The 20,727-nt window shown below is 42.5% G+C and overlaps 1 protein-coding gene across 8 annotated transcripts in view; it reads right to left on the minus strand.

Moving 5' to 3' along the window:
- The window catches only part of MYRIP (myosin VIIA and Rab interacting protein), a 444,899-nt gene that overhangs the window by 90,232 nt on the left and 333,940 nt on the right, over positions 1-20,727 (minus strand). For all 8 annotated transcript variants that reach the window (XM_073003547.2, XM_078377395.1, XM_073003545.2 and 5 more), the window contains one exon: positions 2,796-2,948. In XM_073003547.2, the coding sequence (XP_072859648.2) occupies positions 2,796-2,948 (153 nt within the window). The remainder of the gene's footprint in view (positions 1-2,795; positions 2,949-20,727) is intronic.

Below are 20,727 nucleotides of genomic sequence, written 5' to 3' on the forward strand. Positions count from 1 at the left end.
TTTTAAAATTACAGTGCCAGGCAGTACCAGGCAGTACCAGGCAGTCCAAAGTGCATTTCCCGCTTTTTCCACATTTTTTGGTTTGTAAGTTGAAGCACCGTTCACATGTCGAAGCAAAATTATGTGAACGGGGCTGTTCGTAAGTTGAATTGTTCGTATGTAGGGACGTTCGTAAGTCAAGGCACCACTGTACTTCTGAATGGTGATAAGTTATACTTGACAAACACTGAGGAAATGTATCATTGCAATTATTTTGTGGTGAATAAACCAGGGCAACAAAGATTTGGAGTCATGCTTGAACCAGTAAATCTTAAGGGATCTGATGCTTTATTGTCAGCAAGTCAGATATGGCAAGCATTAAAATCACTTGATCTCAGAGTTATTGGTCCATAATAATGGACAGGTATTAACCTGAACAACAGGTTCAGTGGAGTTACACCAGCATACCCAAGTTTTGAGTCTAGGCTGTATAAGCAGGCAAAAACCCTGGCTTTATGCAGTAATGAAATACCAGTATCAAAAGTTAACTCTGCAATCCCTTAAACCACTAGGTTGTGCTAACAATACCACGTTTGTTGCATTCCTTTTCTGTTTTTAACACTGATTTTAAAGAGCTGTTCAGTTTCCATTCTTGTCTTTTTCAAATATGTTGCACTCAGAATAACACCCATCACAGTCAATCACCGTGTACTCCTCTCAAAACACTTTGATTTGAAAACCCTATAGGGTTAATTTCTTATACTCTTATGCTCACAGCCACACAAGTGCAAACAACTAAAAATAGCTTGCCAAAATATCTCAATGAATCAATCTCCTGGCAGCAGAGAATTTCAGTTAGTTACATAACGTTTCAAGACATCTGATAATGTGTTTAATTAACATTTCTCACAAAAAATCAGTTAAACTGATTGTTGAACGTGAGAAAATGACAGCATTTCTAGCTGTTTCCATAGGAAACATCGCAATGCGATCGCTTTTGCGATCGCAAAATCCGCACTGCTATGCGGATTTGTTATTAAACAGGGCACTTGTTATACGAGGCACCACTGTAATTCCCATACGAGAGCTGTTGTGGTGTAATGGACAGAGTGATGGATTAAGACTCAGGAGACCTGGTTCAAACCCCCATTCACCCACAGAAATTCATAAGGAGACACGTATAAAACCAGTCTTTATATATCCCACATACCTTGAAATCCCTGTTAGGGTTGCTAGGTTCATGGTACATAATGCAACAATTTCCATATACACCAGTAAATGGAAATGTGCTTGGGATTTTTACATTGGTCCCATTGTGTTCAGTGGGACTGAAGTTTCTCCTAAAAATCATCTGCCAATGATAAGGGTGTAATGATATTTTAAAAACTGGTACAGCATCATTTTGTTTTATAATACCGCTGTAATGTCAAAGCTTATAAGACCCATTCATGCAGTAATAAAGTGAGGTTTAGGATTAAGCTCTTTGAAATGTAATGTGACTCCTCCCTGCAATTCTGGTTTTCCATTATTTTTGGTACATTGAGTACATTGTCATGTTTCATTTTTGGTTTTTGATAATCAGATTATTATGTTTTGTATGCTTTTGTTAGTTGTTTTGAATGTCTCTGGAAAGGTAAATGTGGATGTTGCATTTATTGTAAATAAATCAATACAAGAATCTGACCATATAAATTCAATATTAATTAAATCCTCTTTAATAGAAAATGCATGATTCGAAGAGGTAATACAGACTTTCATTTCTTTTTTTCCCTGTGGTCCTGTAGCTCATCATACTTTATTGTTGTGAGTCAGTTTTAGATTGTTTTGGCAACTGTCTATTAGCCTATAAAGTCATTATGCTTAAAAAATAACCCATGTGGGAAAAGTCTTAAATATAACATGATATGTAATTGGTACTCTTATGACTGTTAAACCTACCATATTTTTTGCTCCATAAGAAACACTTCCCCCAAAAAATAATGGGGGGGGGAGTGTGGAGCGAATACACTTCTGCAAGGGCTCTCTCCGATATTGGGGAAAAGCCCTTGGAGACCTCCTGGGGGTCCGATTGCAGTGGTGGGGGGACCCCCAGGAGGTCTCAGATGGCTTGGAGGAAGCCCTTGGAGACCTCCTGAGGGTCCCCCACTGCCGTGCTCTCCCAGAGATCTCCCATCCTTTCCCCTGCCTTTTTGCATTTGCGGTGGCGGGGGACCCCCAGGAGGTCTCCGATGGCTTTCTCTTAGCCACCGAAGACCTCCTTGGGGTCCCCCGCCGCTACGATCGGACCCCCAGGAGGTCTCCAAGGGCTTTCCCCCATCATCAGAGGGAGCCTTTGCAGACCTCCAAAGGCAAAAAGGCAAGGGGAAAGGATGGGAGATTCAAGTCTCCCGTCCTTTCCCCCTGCCTTTTTGCCTTTGTGGCAGCGGGGGACCCCCAGGAGGTCTCAAAGGGCTTTCCCCCAACATCGGAGGGAGCCCTTGAAGACATAACTATTACCATATTTTTCGCTCCATAATTAGGTGCGTCTTATAGTCAGGTGCCTGGGGGGAGAAGCAAAGCAGCAAATTTAATAGCTAATATTTTAAATTAAATATTGAATTGACACCTTATAATTTCAGAAAATGGAGTGAAATAAGTGAACAGCAACATATCTGCTCTAAGAGAAGGAGTATTCTGCAAGAAGCCTCAATTTTGTCAGTCAAACAGAGGCTTCTTATCAGTAAAAAAAAAACCCTATGTACTCTGACATGAACACACAAGCCACCACTTTCAGGCAATATAGAACAGAAATATAACACTCAGATCTGGAAGCTCACCCATAAGGTGTATGATCCTCTACGACTCCCTGGGAAAGTCAGCATGCTCTGATCTGAGGCTGTAACAGACGTCAGGCCACTGCTGCTCCTGGACTGTGGCCACTGAAAACTGGCATCCATTTGCTCAGCTTTGTTTTTCTGCTTTCTTATAATCTGTAAGGAAATAAATATGGGTTCACTGTAAATCATTACAAAAGAGCCATAGAAATCTGACAAGAGATGGGCCTTTCATGAAGACCCAAAACATGAAAAAGGCTCTGTTTTGTATAATTCATTTTCTTTTTGTTATTGTCCAAAGACAGCCTCTAAAACACAAATTATTTGTATTTATGAATGAAGGGTACACAAACGTTTCATGGTTCTTTCATGTTCCCTGTTTTGTGTAACCTTTTGGTGCCCTTTCCTTCACTATTCAGATAGCCTGCATTTTTTTTCATTCACTAGTGTGGTCACAAAGGCTGTCAGAAGCCAGTCAGAACTTCTGAAAGAATTGGAATTTTGAACATGGAAAAAGGCCTGGAAATAAATGAGGAGTGCTCTTTTTGCTTTCCAGTCATTTCTTGTGGATGAGATCACTATGTGCTGAGTTCCAGGTGCCCTCCACTTTGAACTGCTGCCTGCATGTATGCTGTGCCTCCATTGGATGCTCCCCCCCTTTTGGGGGGGTATTTCTCCCCACATTTCTTTGGACTATTTTTGCTTTTGTCATCAGGCAGCCTGCCTGTGCCATAGTGCCTCCCTGGAATTATTTTCTATATGCTCCCCCATCACTTTCTTCATCTTCTTCTTTTTGGGGGTGGGGAGGTCCTTTCTTTTCTTGGATTATTTTTCTGATTCCTAGCCTGCCTTCTTTTGCCTTCTGAACTCAAAAAAGAGAACAGAAGAGAAGGCATCAAGTAGTAAGAAGGAGATAAATCTCACCATATTCTAGCAGTTTTGACTTGAGGGGAGCTTTGATTATACTTCTTGCCTTTATTTTCTTGCTTATTTTTCTTAGTTTTCAGGAGACGGGCTGTTCAGTGTTTTCTTTTGTTTTGCTATTATTTCTTTATCAGGGGGTGGCTGCTTTCCATTTGACAAAATTTTAAAAAATGTTATTTGGTTATTTTATTGGTTATTGATTTTGTTAAAGATGTATACATTGATATTTTGCAAAAAGTTTTGTTTGCTCCTGTGGGGGGGGGGTGCACTAGGAAATGGACTTTGTGATTGTGTCAGTGGACTATGTGGGTGGCTGGGCCTAGCTTGGGGCATTTCTATTTTGTTGTGCTTGACATTATACCCCTGTTGTTTGCTTTGGTATGTAGGTGTCTCTTTGTGGCAGTCAGTCAGTGCCTCTCTAATTGGCATCCCTTTCTTTTTTCTACTGTTCTGCCCTGCTCAGCGGGTCAGTTATGTTTGGTGGGTGGCACTAAAATTCATACTGTTATTTTGCATGTGGTAGTATAAACTGGTGCTGCATTGGTCTGCTGATGACTTTTCTTTCTTATGTACAGTTGCCTGTTTTGGGAATAGATTTGTTCTCTGTTGCTTTTTCTCTGTTGCCTTGTTTCTGTTTTTGGAACAGTTTTAAGGGTTCTTTAAGGGTTTTTGCATGCCAGAAAACACAAATGAGACAACTCTAAACAAATGGCCAGAAAGAGGCATTCCATTTCAACTATAAATGAGAGGACTGGTATGCAAAAAAATACAAACACAAAAGAAAATGAAGGTGATACCCCTGAAAGAACCCAAAAGAAAGATATATGAAAATGTCCACCGTGCACCTCCCTAAATCTGGCATAGAGCTGAATCATCAAGATGTGAAACTGAAACCATAATGTTGTCATTCACTTTTATTCTAGTTCCCGAAAGCCTGGCTTTAACAACCTACATATATTGCTCCTATTATCTGGATCCCTGCACTTATAAAGAACAGGGGATGAGGGGAATATATGCTTCTAATAGTACTTCTATTTGCACAAAAACTGTATTGCATGATCATTCCCAGAATGTTCTTCATCTACATGAGGGACTGAATCAAAGACAGGGAAATTAGGTTGAAAAATTAGCTGTTCATGATACACAACATTTAGAAATCATACTCAGAAAAACAAATTTGGCAAGGATACTGTACAGTCACTGAAATTTCTTGAATTAAAAGAGAGAGAGAAGAGAGTGAATTGAGTAAATAGGATTCTGCACTCTTGAGACCAAATCTCTAAATAATTCTGTCTAGTTCTACCACAGTACTCCTAGTGACTGGAGACAGGGTCAACATTTTGCCCAAACTTATCTTTGTTAAAAAGAGCAAAGTTTTTTTTTCATGTTATGAAAGATATGCTCTACCTTGGAATGTCACAACTCCCTTAGGATTTTGTATTTACTGCCTCGATAAACCCAAGCATGCACTACTCTACCGTGATAAGCCTTCACTGCAATGCAGCACTTACTTCATATATGAGCCAAATTAGCCCCAAAGACATTTGGAATTACAGCAAAATACATTTTGAGCCTATATCATAATCTGGAGAACAAAAGTGTCCTGAAATAATAAAAGAAACTAGCTGTTTCTGATGTAAATAACAAGAAGGGGAAATACTTATTGCCATCAGAGCATAGTTAGCTATGAATAACAACAAAATGCAACCAGAGGCATATGTCAAGCTAAGCAAAGCTAGTGTCATCTAGATCAATGGTCCCCAACCTTGGGCCTCCAGATGTTCTTAGACTACAACTCCTAGAAGCCTTTACCACCACCTCCACTGGCCAGGATTTCTGGGAGTTGAAGTCAAAGAACATCTGGAGGACCAAGGTTGGGGACCACTGATCTAGATGCTTTGACTTTAAGTTCCATATCTCTGGAGAAAGCCAGGTTGCCTATGCCAAAACTGTCAGAATATAGAAATTTTATAGGCCTGAACATGTATAAGTGTTTCATTAACGAGCTGCCATTGTGCACAGATGTGAGAATGCTGAATCATTCTGGAGATGATGCAATGTCTTGAAACCAGAAGAAGACCAGGTGCAAAGGATGAAGTCATCTGTCTTCTGATTGGACTAAAAATGCCATGTACATGTATATAAGTGGACTGTGTCTTATATACATTCTCTTCCTCCTCTACCACTTGCAGCAATGCATTATGCCCGATTGTATAAAGAGTTCCTGCCATGCTGTTGAGATGCCTGCCTGTAAATATCTGTAAATACTTGTAAACACAACCGTCTTGCAACAAAAGAAGAACTTGTAAGTGTCTTCAATAACTCTGCGTATTTCTACTGTCGCCAAATCCGTGACAGAGGTTATGGGCCCAGCAACGTGTGCTGCGCAAGCCAGATAAAATCAAGACAGTGGTGAGTAATGTGGGTGAAGTATATAAATGAAAGAAGAGAGAGAAAGTGGCAGTGACATAGAAGATTTGGGAGAAGACAGTTAGTCTGTTAGCCCAGGAGGGGAAAGGAAACAGAGAACTGCAAGAGAAGGCAGGATGGCGTTCAGCACAGGAGGCATTGGAGGATTAGCAATAAACAGGCTTAATGACAAAAACTATAGAACATGGGCAGTGAAAGCAGAAATGCTATTACGAAGAGAGTCTTTGTGGTCATATGTCAGTAATCCTCCAGCCCAATTAACAGAGGAGCAAGAGGAACAGCATGAGAAGGCTTTGAGTACTCTCATTTTGTCGGTTGAAGACGGACAGTTAGTGCATGGTTACTGTGACGGCTGCGATGACGTCACCTGCCTATCAATGTTATGCTGGAGCTCATCTGCCTATAGCAGGGCAGGAGATGGGACTCCAGGAGGTGGAGCTATGTATATAAGGGGGGAGTGAATGATGTGTGGGAGATTAGCTAGGATGAGAAGATAGAGTTGGAGTTAGGGCATGTATGTTGTGAAGTTCTGTGTTAGATAAGGTCTGAGTGATAGAGTGACTGAAGGGATTCTTTATTTTATTGATTGACATATTCAGTTCATATATTGATTTACTATATATTAAGTTGTACCAATAAACAATAATTTTTATTTTTAAAATCCATACCTTTGTCTGAAGAGTCAGATATATGTGTGTGGTTGGTGGCAGCGTGTTAAGAGAAAGAAAGTGTGAAGTGGCGTCCCCTCTGTGATGTATAAGGAGGATGCCACAATAAAAATTGGTGCCAGCGTGTGGGATACGAGTTGTCCAGTTGTCCAGTTGTCCAGTAAAGCCTTGGCTAGAGTGACCAGAGCAAAAGGACTTCAGTTAGTGTCACCTGGAGTGGAAAGTGTGGGTAACTCTTTAGGATTTGACTCACGGGGAGCAAATCTAGTGGAGAGGCACTTAAGCTTCAGAGTGGAAAACTGATTTATGAGCTCTGTAAGGTCAATTTTGTGAGGGAGATTAGCCCAAAAGCAGAGGCTGTGGCAAATTGGTCAGAGGGTCCTGAGTTAGGTGAACTCTGAGAGGACAGACCAAGCGCAGCAAAGATGAGGGATCTCCATTTTGAACAGCTCCTATGAGCGGGCAGAGCTGTGGAGAATATAAAAGCAGCCAAAGGCTGTAATATAAAATAAAGTATCCTGAATTTGGCAAGAGGCCAGTGAAAGGGGAAAAGAAGACGCTAGAGAAGCTTGGTTAAAGTTTCTAGTGTTAGATCAGTTGGAGCACACTGCTAATATATATATCAGACCTTAACACAGGAAAAGGAAAAAAGTATTTTAAACAGAGGCTTGGAAATAGTGAGGCGCCTTCTGTGCAAGAAACATGCCTTTAACACGCAGTAAGATAGCTGAAAGTGAGCCAAAATCTCCAGAGATGTCTGAAAGAGCTGGAGAGGTGTTTTAGGAAGAAGGGGACAGGTTTACCTCAGAGCAGGAGGAAGGAATTAATGGGGAACAGTTATCAGAACTGAGGAAAATTCAGTTAGCCCAGGAACATGAATATAGGATGAGACAATTAGAACAAGAGGAAAGAATGAAACAATTAGAAAAAGAGGAAAGATTGGAGAGAGAGAAGATGGAAAGGGAGGCTGAGAGAGAGAGAGAATTGCCTTAGAGAAAGAGAAAATGGCATTTGAGATAAAAAGAATGGAATTACTGAACCAGAACAATAATAATAATAGGGAAAATGAGGAAAGCCAATTATCAAAGGCAGATTTAAAGAAATTTCCTTCTTATAAACAAGGGGATTCTGTTGAAGCGTTCCTTACGAGTTTTGAGAGAACAGCCTCAGATTTTTCTCTCAGAGAAGCAGAGAAAATGATAATTTTAAGGTCTCTGATTAGTGGGAAAATGGCGGAAGTCTATGCTGATATGCCAATTGAACTCAGTAAAGATTATTCAGAGTTTAGAAAGTTGGTTTTTCTTAGATTTGGCATAAATTCAGAACACCTAAGATAGAAATTCAGAAAGCTTACAAAGAAATCAGATGAAACGTATACACAGCTTGGTTTTAACTTAGAGAGGTGTTTGGACAGGTGGCTAGAACAGGAGAATGTACAGACTTTTCAACAATTAAAAGATATTGTAGGCTTGGAGCAGTTCTATTCCTTACTCCATGGTGAACTTAAATATTTAGTACAGGAAAAGAAACCTACGGACATTAGACAGGCTGCTCAGTTTGCTGGTTTTATTTCTCAAATAAGGGGGCCTGTAAATTATGAGGGAAGAGGCATGAGGAAAACATGGGACCCAAAGTACTCCAAAGAGCTAGGTCAGGGTCAGCCTAAAATGGGCGGCCATTTTGTTGATGGGCGGCCATTTTGTTGGCAGAGCCAGTCCAGGAACCAGATTTTGGAGGGAAAAGAAAAATCAGAAAAATTCACTAACAAAAGCTCATGGGGAGATAAAATTTGCTTCGCTTGTCAGGAGAGGGGACACATTGCTTCCCAGTGTTTTAATACAAAACAAAATAAAGAAATTTCTCCTCAGAAAGTGAATTTAAAAGATGCCAAGTCTGTATATTGTATACAGAACAGCCAGATGACTCCCTCTAGAGATAGCTCTGTAGCCATGGAAACGAAACCAGAGGCAGCAGCTAGCTCTTCTGAAATTGATACTTTGAGTGGGCAGAGTACAAGCGAATATGAAGATCTGCCTATAGCTGAAATTAGACATTGCCTGTATATTCAGACAATTTCGCAGTTACTGGAATCAGCTGGGGACAGAATAAAAATTTTGGACATAACTACACTGCCTTAAGAGACACTTGCTCACAGGTTTCCATCTGCCACTCAGATATTGTACCTCAGAAGTGTATAATTCCTGATCAGAATTTGACTCTCAAAGGAATTGGGAAGGAGATAGTGATTTTGCCTGTAGCAGAAGTTTTAATTGATTATCAAGGTTGGCGGGGAAATTGGCGAGTTGGGGTGTCACATACAGCACTGATGGTACCTGTCTGTCATGGGTTTGGAGGGAAAGTTCCATCCTATGGGGAGTGGAAGGCGGGACATCAGGGGGGAGGAGCTGTACTGTATATATATTTGGGGGAAATCCATTGTAGGGGAGCTGACGTGGAGAAGTGGAGTTGGAGTCTGTGGGTCAGACTGTGTACAACTGTTCATCAGATAGTACATACCTGATAAGTTCAGGTTTCTATCTAGGTAGCCAGAACGGATAAGTTCAGGGTCTGTGCGTTACCTTAAAGTGTTCCGTGGGAACCAATCTGTTGTATGTGTATGATTGGGACTATACCAAGTTCCAGTATCCTATTTACCTGATCCTTTTATTTACCCTGTTTGTTTTTTCAATAAACCTTGTTTTCTTGTTTATTAAAATCCATTCCTGGTCTGCGTGACTTGGTAGAGCGAATGGTTGGTGGCAGCATAACTACAGGGTGGGATACTCCAGTAGGTCTGGGGTTGCTACATTTATTGGTGTCCAGCGGGTGGGATACGACTGGTCCAGTTGTCCAGTGGTCCAGCAAAGCCTTGGCTAGTGTGCCCAGAGCAAGGGGGGTCTAGTCAGGGAAAATCTGAGGGCGCGTAGGTAATCTTCTAGGCTTACCTCACGGGGAGGTAGGCTAGTGGAAGAACGTGCAAACTCAGATTGGGGGACTAGATTAGGGAGCTCTGAGGCAACCTGTTTTGGCGGGAAAGGGCTGAGGCAAAGCTGCGTGAAGTAACAGTGATCTAGCCTGTCTGCTGAGAGGCTAGCAGAGGGGGTGGATTCTGCCTGGCAACAGTTGCAAGTTGGTGCTGGAGGGACAGCAGCAGTCTATAGAAGGCTGTTTCTGAGGCAAAAGGAAAAAAGTCGTCGTTTTATTTTGAGGCGTGACTTTTGAAGGCAGCCTGGTCTGGGGGGATTATGCCCTTGACTCGAAGCCAAATGGCAGAAATGGGGAAAGTGAGAGAACCACAAGGAGACCAAGGTTCTGAGGAGGAATTTGGCTCAGTGCAGGATGAGAGCACGGGAGAACTGACCTCAGAACTCAGAAAAATGCTCCTAGCCCAACAGCATGAACTGAGGGTGAGGGAGATGGAGGAAAGGGAAAGGGAGAAACAAAGACAATTTGAAATGGAAAGGGAAGAGAAACAGAGACAGTTGGAGTTAGAAAGAATGGCGTTTGAGCTGAAGAAGCTGGAAATAATGAGTAGAAATAGGAATAACAATAATAATGAGGGGAACCCAGGGAATGGGGAAGGCAGCCTGTCTAAAACTGACTTGAAGAAATTCCCTGTGTACAACAAGGGAGATTGCCCTGAGGTGTTCTTTTCCCTCGTGGAAAGAGCGTTTGTGGACTTCTCAGTAAGGGAAACTGAGAAGATGACCATTATGCGATCTTTAATCAGTGGCAGCCTGGCAGAAGTCTATGCAGAGATGCCAGTGGAACTGCTGAAAGACTTCGCTGAGTTTAAAAAACTGGTGTTTGCCCAGCATGGGATAAATGCTGAACAGCTGAGGCAAAAATTCAGGTCACTCACAAAAAAACCAGAGCAGACTTTTACCCAAGTGGGGGCCCAACTGGTGAGGTTGCTAGAGAAATGGCTGTCTCAGGAGGGGACAGAGACCTTCCAGCAGCTCAAAGACCTGATAGCGCTGGAACAATTTTATTCAGTCCTGCATGGGGAACTAAAGTTCCATGTGAGAGAGAGGAAACCTAGAACTGTGACAGAAGCGGCGGAGATCGCAGATTTTATTGCCCAAATAAGGAAGCCCTTAGGTGCTGAGGGGAAAACTGTGGGTAAGCCCAAAGAAACCTACAGCAGGTACTCTCAGGGACCAGGGAAAAACCAGCAAGGGGGAGGGGCCCATGTTGAAGGGAAGCCCTCTGACATGAAACCACCAAGACCTCAGATTTTGGAGGGAAAACCAAAAACAGATGAGAAAGACTCCAAGTGCAGCAGAAAATGTTATTTCTGTCAAGGAAAGGGCCATCTAATCTCAGAGTGTGAGAAATTAAAGCAGCTAAAGGGAAATTTGCCTCATGATTTGAGTGGAACCAAGCCAAAAGCTGTGTTCTGTGTCCAGACAGAGCAAAGCTCCTTGCCACTGAGGGAGCCTGTTGCCATGGCGACTCACTCTGGACCAGTTACATCTGCTGATCAGGCTGGGGAAAATGGTCCTCTTGTGGAGGTCAAGCGCTGCTTACTAGTTAGGACAGATTCGCAATTGTTTGAGACCGCAGGGGTGGACGTAGGAATACTTGACCATCAGTATAGGGGGCTAAGGGATACTTGTTCCCAAGTGACCCTGTGCCATCCAGACATTATTCCTAGGAAGCATATAATCCCAAATGAGAGCCTGAAGGTGGCAGGGATTGAGGGGCAGGTGATCTCACTGCCAGTAGCTGAGGTACCTGTGAGCTTTCAAGGCTGGAGGGGAGTTTGGCGGCTAGCGATTTCATCGACTCTGCCAGCAGCCGTGCTCGTGGGAAATGACCTGGCTGAACATGTGAAACGGGTGCTAGTGATTACACGCTCACAAGCTACCACGGGGACAGTTCAGGGGGGTACTGAAGAGCCCGAGGCTGAAGCAGATGAGGGTAGTCCCGAAGCTGTGGCAGAAACCTTAACCACAGACAGCAAATTTGGCCAAGAGCAAAAGGCAGATGCCACTCTCCGAAAGTGTTTTGAAAAGGTGACAGACACCCAGCTAACACCTGAAACCCCAGCGAGATTTCACGAGAAAAAGGGAATTTTATATAGAGAGACCCTGATGAATATCTCAAAAGGGGGAGATGGGATCAGAAGTCAGCTAGTGGTACCTGAAAAGTATCGCCCCATGATCTTACAAAGGGGGCACTCTGACATGTTTGCTGCGCACTTGGGGGTGAACAAAACACAGCAGAGAATCACACAAAATTTTTACTGGCCTGAAATAGGGAAGCAGATCAAGGAGTTCTGTAAACAATGTGATGTGTGTCAGAGGCAGGGGAATAACCGTGACAGGACCAAAGCGAAGTTGTGCCCTTTGCCTGTGATTGACACCCCGTTCAAATGTATAGGAGTGGATATTGTGGGACCTTTGCCCAAGGCCACAAAGAGGGGGAACCGGTTCATTCTCACCATTGTGGACCATGCCAGGAGGTACCCCGAAGCCATTCCCTTGACTAACATCGAAACTAACACAGTGGCAGATGCCTTGGTGGGGTATATGTCCAGGATGGGATTTGCCTCAGAAATAATCACAGATTTGGGCACATCGTTTACATCAAAGCTCATGAAACGGTTATGGCAAATCTGTGGAATTAAACACAAGGAAACCACTGCCTATCACCCCGAAAGTAATGGGTTAACGGAGAAGTTCAATGGGACTCTGATGCGCATGATTAGGGCTTACTTGGCAGAGAATCCAAACAATTGGGACCAGAAGCTGCAATCCCTTTTGTTTGCTTACCGATCAGTGCCCCAAGCCAGTACCGGGTTCAGTCCGTTTGAACTTTTGTTTGGGAGAAAAGTAAAAGGTCCACTTGATTTAATCAAACAGAATTGGGAGCAGATCACCCAGGGTGACCCACAAGATGTTGTGACGTATATAGACACTTTAATGAATGACCTGAAGAGAAACCTAGAGCTAGCAGCAGAAAACCTGCAAGCTCAGAAGATCAGACAGAAAACCTGGTATGACCAGAAAGCCAGGGAGAGGCACTTTAACCCAGGGGAGGAAGTGCTTTGGCTTAGGCCCTGCAAAGAGAACAAACTGCAGCTCAAATGGGCAGGACCATACAGGGTCATTTCCAAGATGTCGGACCTGAACTACTTTATACAACAGGAGGAACACCAAGCATGGAGGGTGGTACATGTGAATGCCCTGAAACCCTACTACAGAGGGGAACAGAGGGTTTTATTTGCCATAAAAGCAGCTGAGTGTGAGGAAGCTGAATTGCCCTTCTGGGAGGGTAGAGGGGAAGTGAAATACAACCCAGATGAGGTGAAGATCAGTCCTGCACTCACCCAAGACCAGCAGCAAGAACTAAAAGTGCTGCTCACTAAATATCATAGGGTTTTTTCAAATAAGCCGGGGATAGTGAAGGGAGTGATGCATCAGATCCACACAGGGGATGCACCCCCGCAAGCAGTATCCCCGTACCGAGTGACGGGACCCTATAGGGACAAGGTGCGGAAGGAGCTGGACGAGATGCTTAGGGAGAACATAATCGTCCCCTCTTCTAGTCCTTGGTCCTCTCCGATAGTCCTGGTGGACAAGCCTGATGGGAGCATTAGGTTTTGTGTAGATTACCGGAAATTAAACCGCGTAACCACTCCTGATGCCTACCCAATGCCCAGGCTAGACAACCTGATTGAAACCATAGGGGGTTGTCGGTTCATTTCATCGTTGGACCTAGTAAAGGGTTACTGGCAATTAAGGATTGATCCCAGGGATCAGGAAAAGACCGCATTTTGCAGCCCTTTCGGTCTATATGAGTTTAGAGTCCTTAGTTTTGGTCTCAGAAATGCACCAGCCACATTCCAAAGGCTGATGGACCAGACCTTAGCAGGGCTCAGTGACTTTACTGTGGCCTACATTGACGATATAGGGATCTTCAGCAATACCTGGGAAGATCACCTGAAACACCTGGAGATAGTGCTGCAGAGGTTAAGTGCAGCAGGGCTAACAGTAAAGGCAAGCAAGTGTCAGCTGGGTAGCCCAGAAATAAAATACTTGGGTCACATAGTAGGGGGAGGAGTGATCAAACCCCTAGAGGCCAAGATAGAAGCCGTTCGTGATTGGCCCAGACCCAACACCAAGAAAAAAGTCAAATCATTTCTTGGGTTGGTGGGCTACTACAGAAAGTTCATCCCGAGGTTTAGCGAGATGGTGACTCTGCTGACCGATCTGACACGGAAGAAGACTGATGACCGCATCCCGTGGACCAGCGACTGTGAGGAGGCATTCCAGAGGTTGAAGGAGGTGCTCATCCATTATCCAGTGCTGCGTGCTCCCGACTTCGACCGGGAGTTCATCATCTACACCGATGCGTCTAACAGCGGGGTAGGAGCAGTTCTTTGCCAGGAGGATGAAAATGGTGACCAGCATCCAGTGTCCTACCTGAGTAGGAAACTCCAGAAAGGTGAGAGACATTTGGCAACCGTGGAAAAGGAGTGCCTGGCCATAGTATACGCGATTCAGAAGGCCAAACCTTACATCTGGGGAAGACATTTTGTTCTGTGCACTGACCACTCACCACTGCAGTGGTTAAAGACAATGAAAACCCATAATAGTAAACTTATGAGGTGGGCTTTAAACCTGCAAGATTTTGACTTTGAAGTGAAGGTGGTCAGAGAGACAATGAACTGTGTTGCTGACGCCTTGTCAAGAAGACCCGACGAGTGAAGATGGCGAAGAAACCATGGTGACCAAAAGTTAAATGTACCTGTTTATTGAACAGGCTTGGTTTGTATTAATAAAGGTAACTTAATGTATTGCAAATATTAATGTATAAATGCATAAGTGATATGTTTGACCTAGAGTGAGTAAGTATGGGTTATGGGATTGTATTATAATGTATAACTGTTTATGTGTTTTGATCCTGGTTGTTTTTTTTTTGGAGAAAAGCACTTTAGCTTTTCCCCCGCAAAACAACTTATAAAGGGGGGAGGTGTCACATACAGCACTGATGGTACCTGTCTGTCATGGGTTTGGAGGGAAAGTTCCATCCTATGGGGAGTGGAAGGCGGGACATCAGGGGGGAGGAGCTGTACTGTATATATATTTGGGGGAAATCCATCGTAGGGGAGCTGACGTGGAGAAGTGGAGTTGGAGTCTGTGGGTCAGACTGTGTACAACTGTTCGTCAGATAGTACATACCTGATAGGTTCAGGTTTCTATCTAGGTAGCCAGAACGGATAAGTTCAGGGTCTGTGCGTTACCTTAAAGTGTTCCGTGGGAACCAATCTGTTGTATGTGTATGATTGGGACTATACCAAGTTCCAGTATCCTATTTACCTGATCCTTTTATTTACCCTGTTTGTTTTTTCAATAAACCTTGTTTTCTTGTTTATTAAAATCCATTCCTGGTCTGCGTGACTTGGTAGAGCGAATGGTTGGTGGCAGCATAACTACAGGGTGGGATACTCCAGTAGGTCTGGGGTTGCTACATGGGGTTTCTTCTCAAATTCCTACACCTGTTCTTATTGGTACTGACTTAATAAAGCATGTCAAGAGTGCCTTTGTGATTACTCGATCACAATCTGAACAAAGTGAAGCTAGTAATGGTACTGACTCTCAAGAACAAGAGGAAAATATACCCCAAGCTGAGGCATTTTCTTTAGAAATACCTCAGAAAAATGTATTTGCCAAGGAACAGTTAGCAGACCCCACTTTAAAAATCTGTTTTGAAAAGGTGGATGACAAAGAATTATCACTTGAATGTCCTGAACGTTTCATTGTAAAGTGTGGGATGCTCTACAAAGAAAAACTGATTAATATTTCAAAAGGAGGGCCTGAGATTAAAAGTCAGTTTGTTGTTCCTGATAAATATCATCCTCTGATTCTAGAAAAGGGACATGCAGACATTTTCTCAGCTCATTTGGGGATAAATAAGACCAAACAGAGGATAGCCCAAAATTTTTATTGGCCTGATATGGGAAAACATATTAGAAGTTTCTGCCAGAGATGTGATGCATGGCAGAAACAGGGTCATAACTGGGACAAAACTAAAACAAAGCTTTGTCCTTTACCCATAATATCTATGCCTTTTAAATGGTTAGGGGTAGATATTATAGGACCATTGCCCACAGTCACTAAGCGAGGGAACAGATTTATTTTAACCATTGTGGACCATGCCACTAGATACCCTGAGGCGATTCCTTTACGAAACATAGAGACCCAGACTGTAGCAGAGGCTTTGGTAAATTATATGAGTAGGATGGGTTTCCCTTCTGAGATAATCACAGACTTAGGAACCTCTTTTACATCCAAACTTATGAAAAGGTTATGGCAAATTTGTGGAATCAAACACCTAGAAACTTCTTATCATCCAGAATGTAATGGGTTAACAGAAAGATTTAATGGGACCCTTATCAGGATGATCAGAGCTTATGTACATGAGAATCCAAATAATTGGGACCAAAAGTTACAACTACTCTTATATGCATACAGATCAGTCCCACAGGAAAGTACTGGTTTCAGTCCTTTTGAGCTATTATTTGGGAGACATGTGAAGGGACCGCTGGATTTAATCAAGCAAAATTGGGTGTGATGAAGTGTATTTTTCTAATTAGAGATGGGTTATGTAGTCATGTCTTAACCATAGAGGAATCCATTTTGAGTCTGACACAGGCTAAGTTCTGGAAAATTACTAGTAGTTATTTTCAGCTTTATTCGCTAACCTTATCGCTGCAGCTTGAGAGAAAAACACGGCAGAGTCAAAATATCTCTAACCTGAATGATAAACAATTCTTTGGTGTTGGTGGGAAAGTAGGGCGTACCCTATGCTAATTCTTGCCTTCGTGATTGGTTGAATATGTCAGGAAGGGGCAGGTTGGAGAAATTTACAAGAGGTTGGGAAAAAAAAGTAACTCTGAGAGAGAGAAGGAAGAAGAGAGTTTTGGGTATCTGAAAACATGGCGTCGAATTTCTTTGATCCAGACGAAGGAACCTGATTTAACAATATGGACTGCGTAAGAATATCGTTTGTTTACCTTAGTTTATAGTTTAGATTTTGTTTTTGTTTAATAGTTAATTTTTATAGAAGGTGCTGAAACGTTATGCTGTTGCTTAGAAATGAAACTGCAGAGAAATGTTTTCTTTGTTCACTTAAATAAACTCATGTTGTTTAATAATTGGCCTTTCTAGTCCTTTGAACAGAACAGTTTCCCTATAGATAATAAATTTGGCTTACGTTACCAAAATTGAGTCATTGAACAGTAAAGATACGGTATTAAGTGGTTTCTTTTTAGTAAAATCGAAACAGCCTTAAATGCAGGTTTGCCAAGAGTTCATGTCCCGGAAACTGTGTTGACTCAAGCAGTTAACTTAAGTCGGGAGTGAAGGAAGCCTGGATTTTCCTGTTTCATGGTTTTTGATCTCATTTATGGGACCAATAACTCACAGGGAACAGTGTATTGAAGATGATCCCCAAAATGTAGTAACTTACTGTATATTGATTCATTAATGAACTGCCTCAAAAGAAATATGGATTTGGCTGTTGAGAATTTAACAACTAAAAAGGCCAAACAGAAACAGTGGTACGACAAAAGAGCAAGAGAACGTCAGTTCAACCCTGGAGATGAGGTTCTCATGCTGAGACCCATTAAGGGGAACAAATTACAACTTAGATGGAATGGACCATATAGAGTAATTCAGAAAATGAGTGACCTCAATTATATTATTGAGGACGATGAAAGTTTAGGCAGTAGGGTCGTTCATGTCAATTTCCTTAAGCCTTATTATAGAGAAACGAAGCATGTGCTGTTTGCTATGAAAGCTGCTGATAAAGAGGAATATGAGTTACCCTTTTGGGAAGGGAGGGGTTAACAAAAGTTCAATCCACAAGATGTGCAGATCAGCCCTGCTCTATCCAGTGAACAGCAATCTTAGAACACTAGTTACAAAATATCAAGAAGTGTTCTCAAACAAACCTGGTGTTGCCAAGGGAGTGCTACACAGGATTGACACAGAGAATGCTTCCCCTGAGTCTGTCACTCCGTATAGAGTAACAAGTCCTTATGTTGAGAAAGTTCGCAAAGAGCTTGACGAAATGCTGAAAGATCAAATTATTGTACCCTCTTCTAGCGCTTGGTCAGCCCCTGTAGTTTTAGTGGACAAGCCGGATGGTAGTGTCAGGTTCTGCGTAGACTACAGAAAGTTAAATGCAGTAACTAAACCTGATGCTTATCCTATGCCCAGGCTTGATGACCTAATTGAAACTATTGGAGGTTGCAGGTTCATATCTTGTCTGGATCTAACTAAGGGTTTCTGGCAAGTAAGAATCGATCCTAGGGACCAAGAGAAAACCGCATTTTGTAGTCCATTTGGTCTGTTTGAGTTCCGGGTCCTCAGTTTAGGCCTACGAAATTCACCAGCTACATTTCAAAGGCTCATGGACAAAACTTTGCAAGGGCTCAGTGCATTTACTGTGGCTTATATCGATGATATAGGGATCTTTAGCAACACCTGGCTGGATCACCTATGTCATTTAGAAATAGTTTTACAAAGGTTAAAGGATGCTGGGTTAACAGTCAAAGCCAGTAAGTGTCAGCTAGGAAGCCCTGAGATGAAATACTTAGGTCATAGAGTTGGGGGAGGCCTTATCAAACCCCTAGAGGCCAAGATAGATGCAATCCTTAAATGGCCCAGACCCAATACTAAAAAGAAAGTAAGATCCTTTTTAGGTCTGGTAGGGTACTATAGAAAATTTATACCCTGCTTTAGTGAGATTGCTGCACCATTATCGGAGCTGACGAAGAAAAGGAGCAGTGACAGTGTTTCCTGGTCACAAGACTGCGAGGTGGCGTTTGGTCAGCTGAAAGAAGCTTTAACCAACCATCCTGTGCTGCATGCTCCTGACTTCAGCAGAGAATTCATCATCTATACCGACGCATCCAATGCCGGTGTTGGAGCGGTGCTGTGTCAACAAGATGACGACGGAGACCAACATCCTGTGTCCTACTTAAGCAAGAAGCTGCAACCAAGTGAAAAGAATATGTCTACCATCGAGAAGGAGTGTTGGGCCATCGTTTTCGCGATTAAGAAATTGAAAGCCTACATCTGGGGTCGACATTTTATTTGTGCACTGATCACTCACCTCTAATGTGGCTAAGGACAATGAAAGCCCAGAACAGTAAGCTGATGAGGTGGGCACTTCTCTTGCAGGACTATGACTTCGAGGTTAAGGTGGTCAGAGGGACTATGAACTGTGTTGCTGACGCCTTATCCAGAAGACCGGAAGACAACGGATGAATTGATATGGACTCTTAAAGTATATCTAAATGTAAACAGTTATGATATGTATTGAAATGTTGAGTATATTGTTCAATGCCTTATTATATGTGCATTTATTATTTGAAAGTCAGTATTATTGGTAGGTATGTGTATGCATAGAAATGTGCTATGTTTATGATTGTTATTGAAATGTTGTGGTTATTGATATAATTTACCTGCTGTTGTTTTGAGCTGAAAAGCACTATAGCTTTTCAGTGCAAAACAACTTATTAAGGGGGGAGGTATGTGACGGCTGCGATGACGTCACCTGCCTATCAATGTTATGCTGGAGCTCATCTGCCTATAGCAGGGCAGGAGGTGGGACTCCAGGAGGTGGAGCTATGTATATAAGGGGGGAGTGAATGATGTGTGGGAGATTAGCTAGGATGAGAAGATAGAGTTGGAGTTAGGGCATGTATGTTGTGAAGTTCTGTGATAGATAAGGTCTGAGTGATAGAGTGACTGAAGGGATTCTTTATTTTATTGATTGACATATTCAGTTCATATATTGATTTATTATATATTAAGTTGTACCAATAAACAATAATTTTTATTTTTAAAATCCATACCTTTGTCTGAAGAGTCAGATATATGTGTGTGGTTGGTGGCAGCATGTTAAGAGAAAGAAAGTGTGAAGTGGCGTCCCCTCTGTGACGTATGAGGAGGCTGCCACAGTTACCTATTTGTTTCCGCATTGACTTCAAAGTATTAATGATTACATATAAAGCCCTAAACGGTTTGGGACCTCAATATTTGGCAGATCGCCTCCTCCCACCCAGATCTACCCGAGTCACCCGACATAGCCAGCAGGGATGACTGAGGGGACTGACGCCAAGGGAGGCCCGGAAGGAGAAAACAAGAAACCGGGCCTTCTCGGCGGTTGCCCCTCGGCTGTGGAACACACTTCCCACTGAAATTCGGCTGGCACCCTCGCTGGGTGTGTTCAAAAACCAACTAAAAACATGGTTATTCAGACAGGCCTTCCCCCCAGTCACCTAAGTTCTTTCCCCCCCTTTTTTCTGGTTCTTAATGTTGCCATCTTGGATAGTATTAATTATAATAATTGCATTATGCTAGTTATTTTTCTACATTGTTTTAATGTGTTTTAATTTTTGTAAGCCGCCCCGAGTAGACGTTGTCTAGAGGGGAGGGGTAAAAATTGAATAAATAAATAAATAAATAAATAAATAAATAAATAAATAAATAAATAAATAAATAAATAAATAAATAAATAAATAAATAAATAAATGTACAAGGACTGACCACAGCCAAGGCAGTCTGGGACAGATTGAGAGGTATTTACTTGAGAGAAACAGCAGGCTCGAAGATTTCCCTAACCAGAAGGCTCTATACGTGCCAGATGCAGTCTGGGGAGAGTGCCTCCAAGCATCTACAAACCATTAAGGGACTGTTCAATGAACTGCAGTTAATGAATGTTCATTTTTCAGAGGAACAGAAGGTCTTTGTGATTTTCAGCAGTTTATCTCCTGAATATAATATGCTGATTACAAGTTTGGAAAGTCTGCTTGACACACAACTGTCTCTTGAGTATGTTACAAGTAGAATTTTGCAGCAGCAGGAACGCTGGAAGGAGAGATCCCAAACTGC

The sequence above is a fragment of the Pogona vitticeps genome, chromosome 6 (genome assembly GCF_051106095.1).
Source record: "Pogona vitticeps strain Pit_001003342236 chromosome 6, PviZW2.1, whole genome shotgun sequence".
Taxonomy (NCBI): domain Eukaryota; kingdom Metazoa; phylum Chordata; class Lepidosauria; order Squamata; family Agamidae; genus Pogona; species Pogona vitticeps.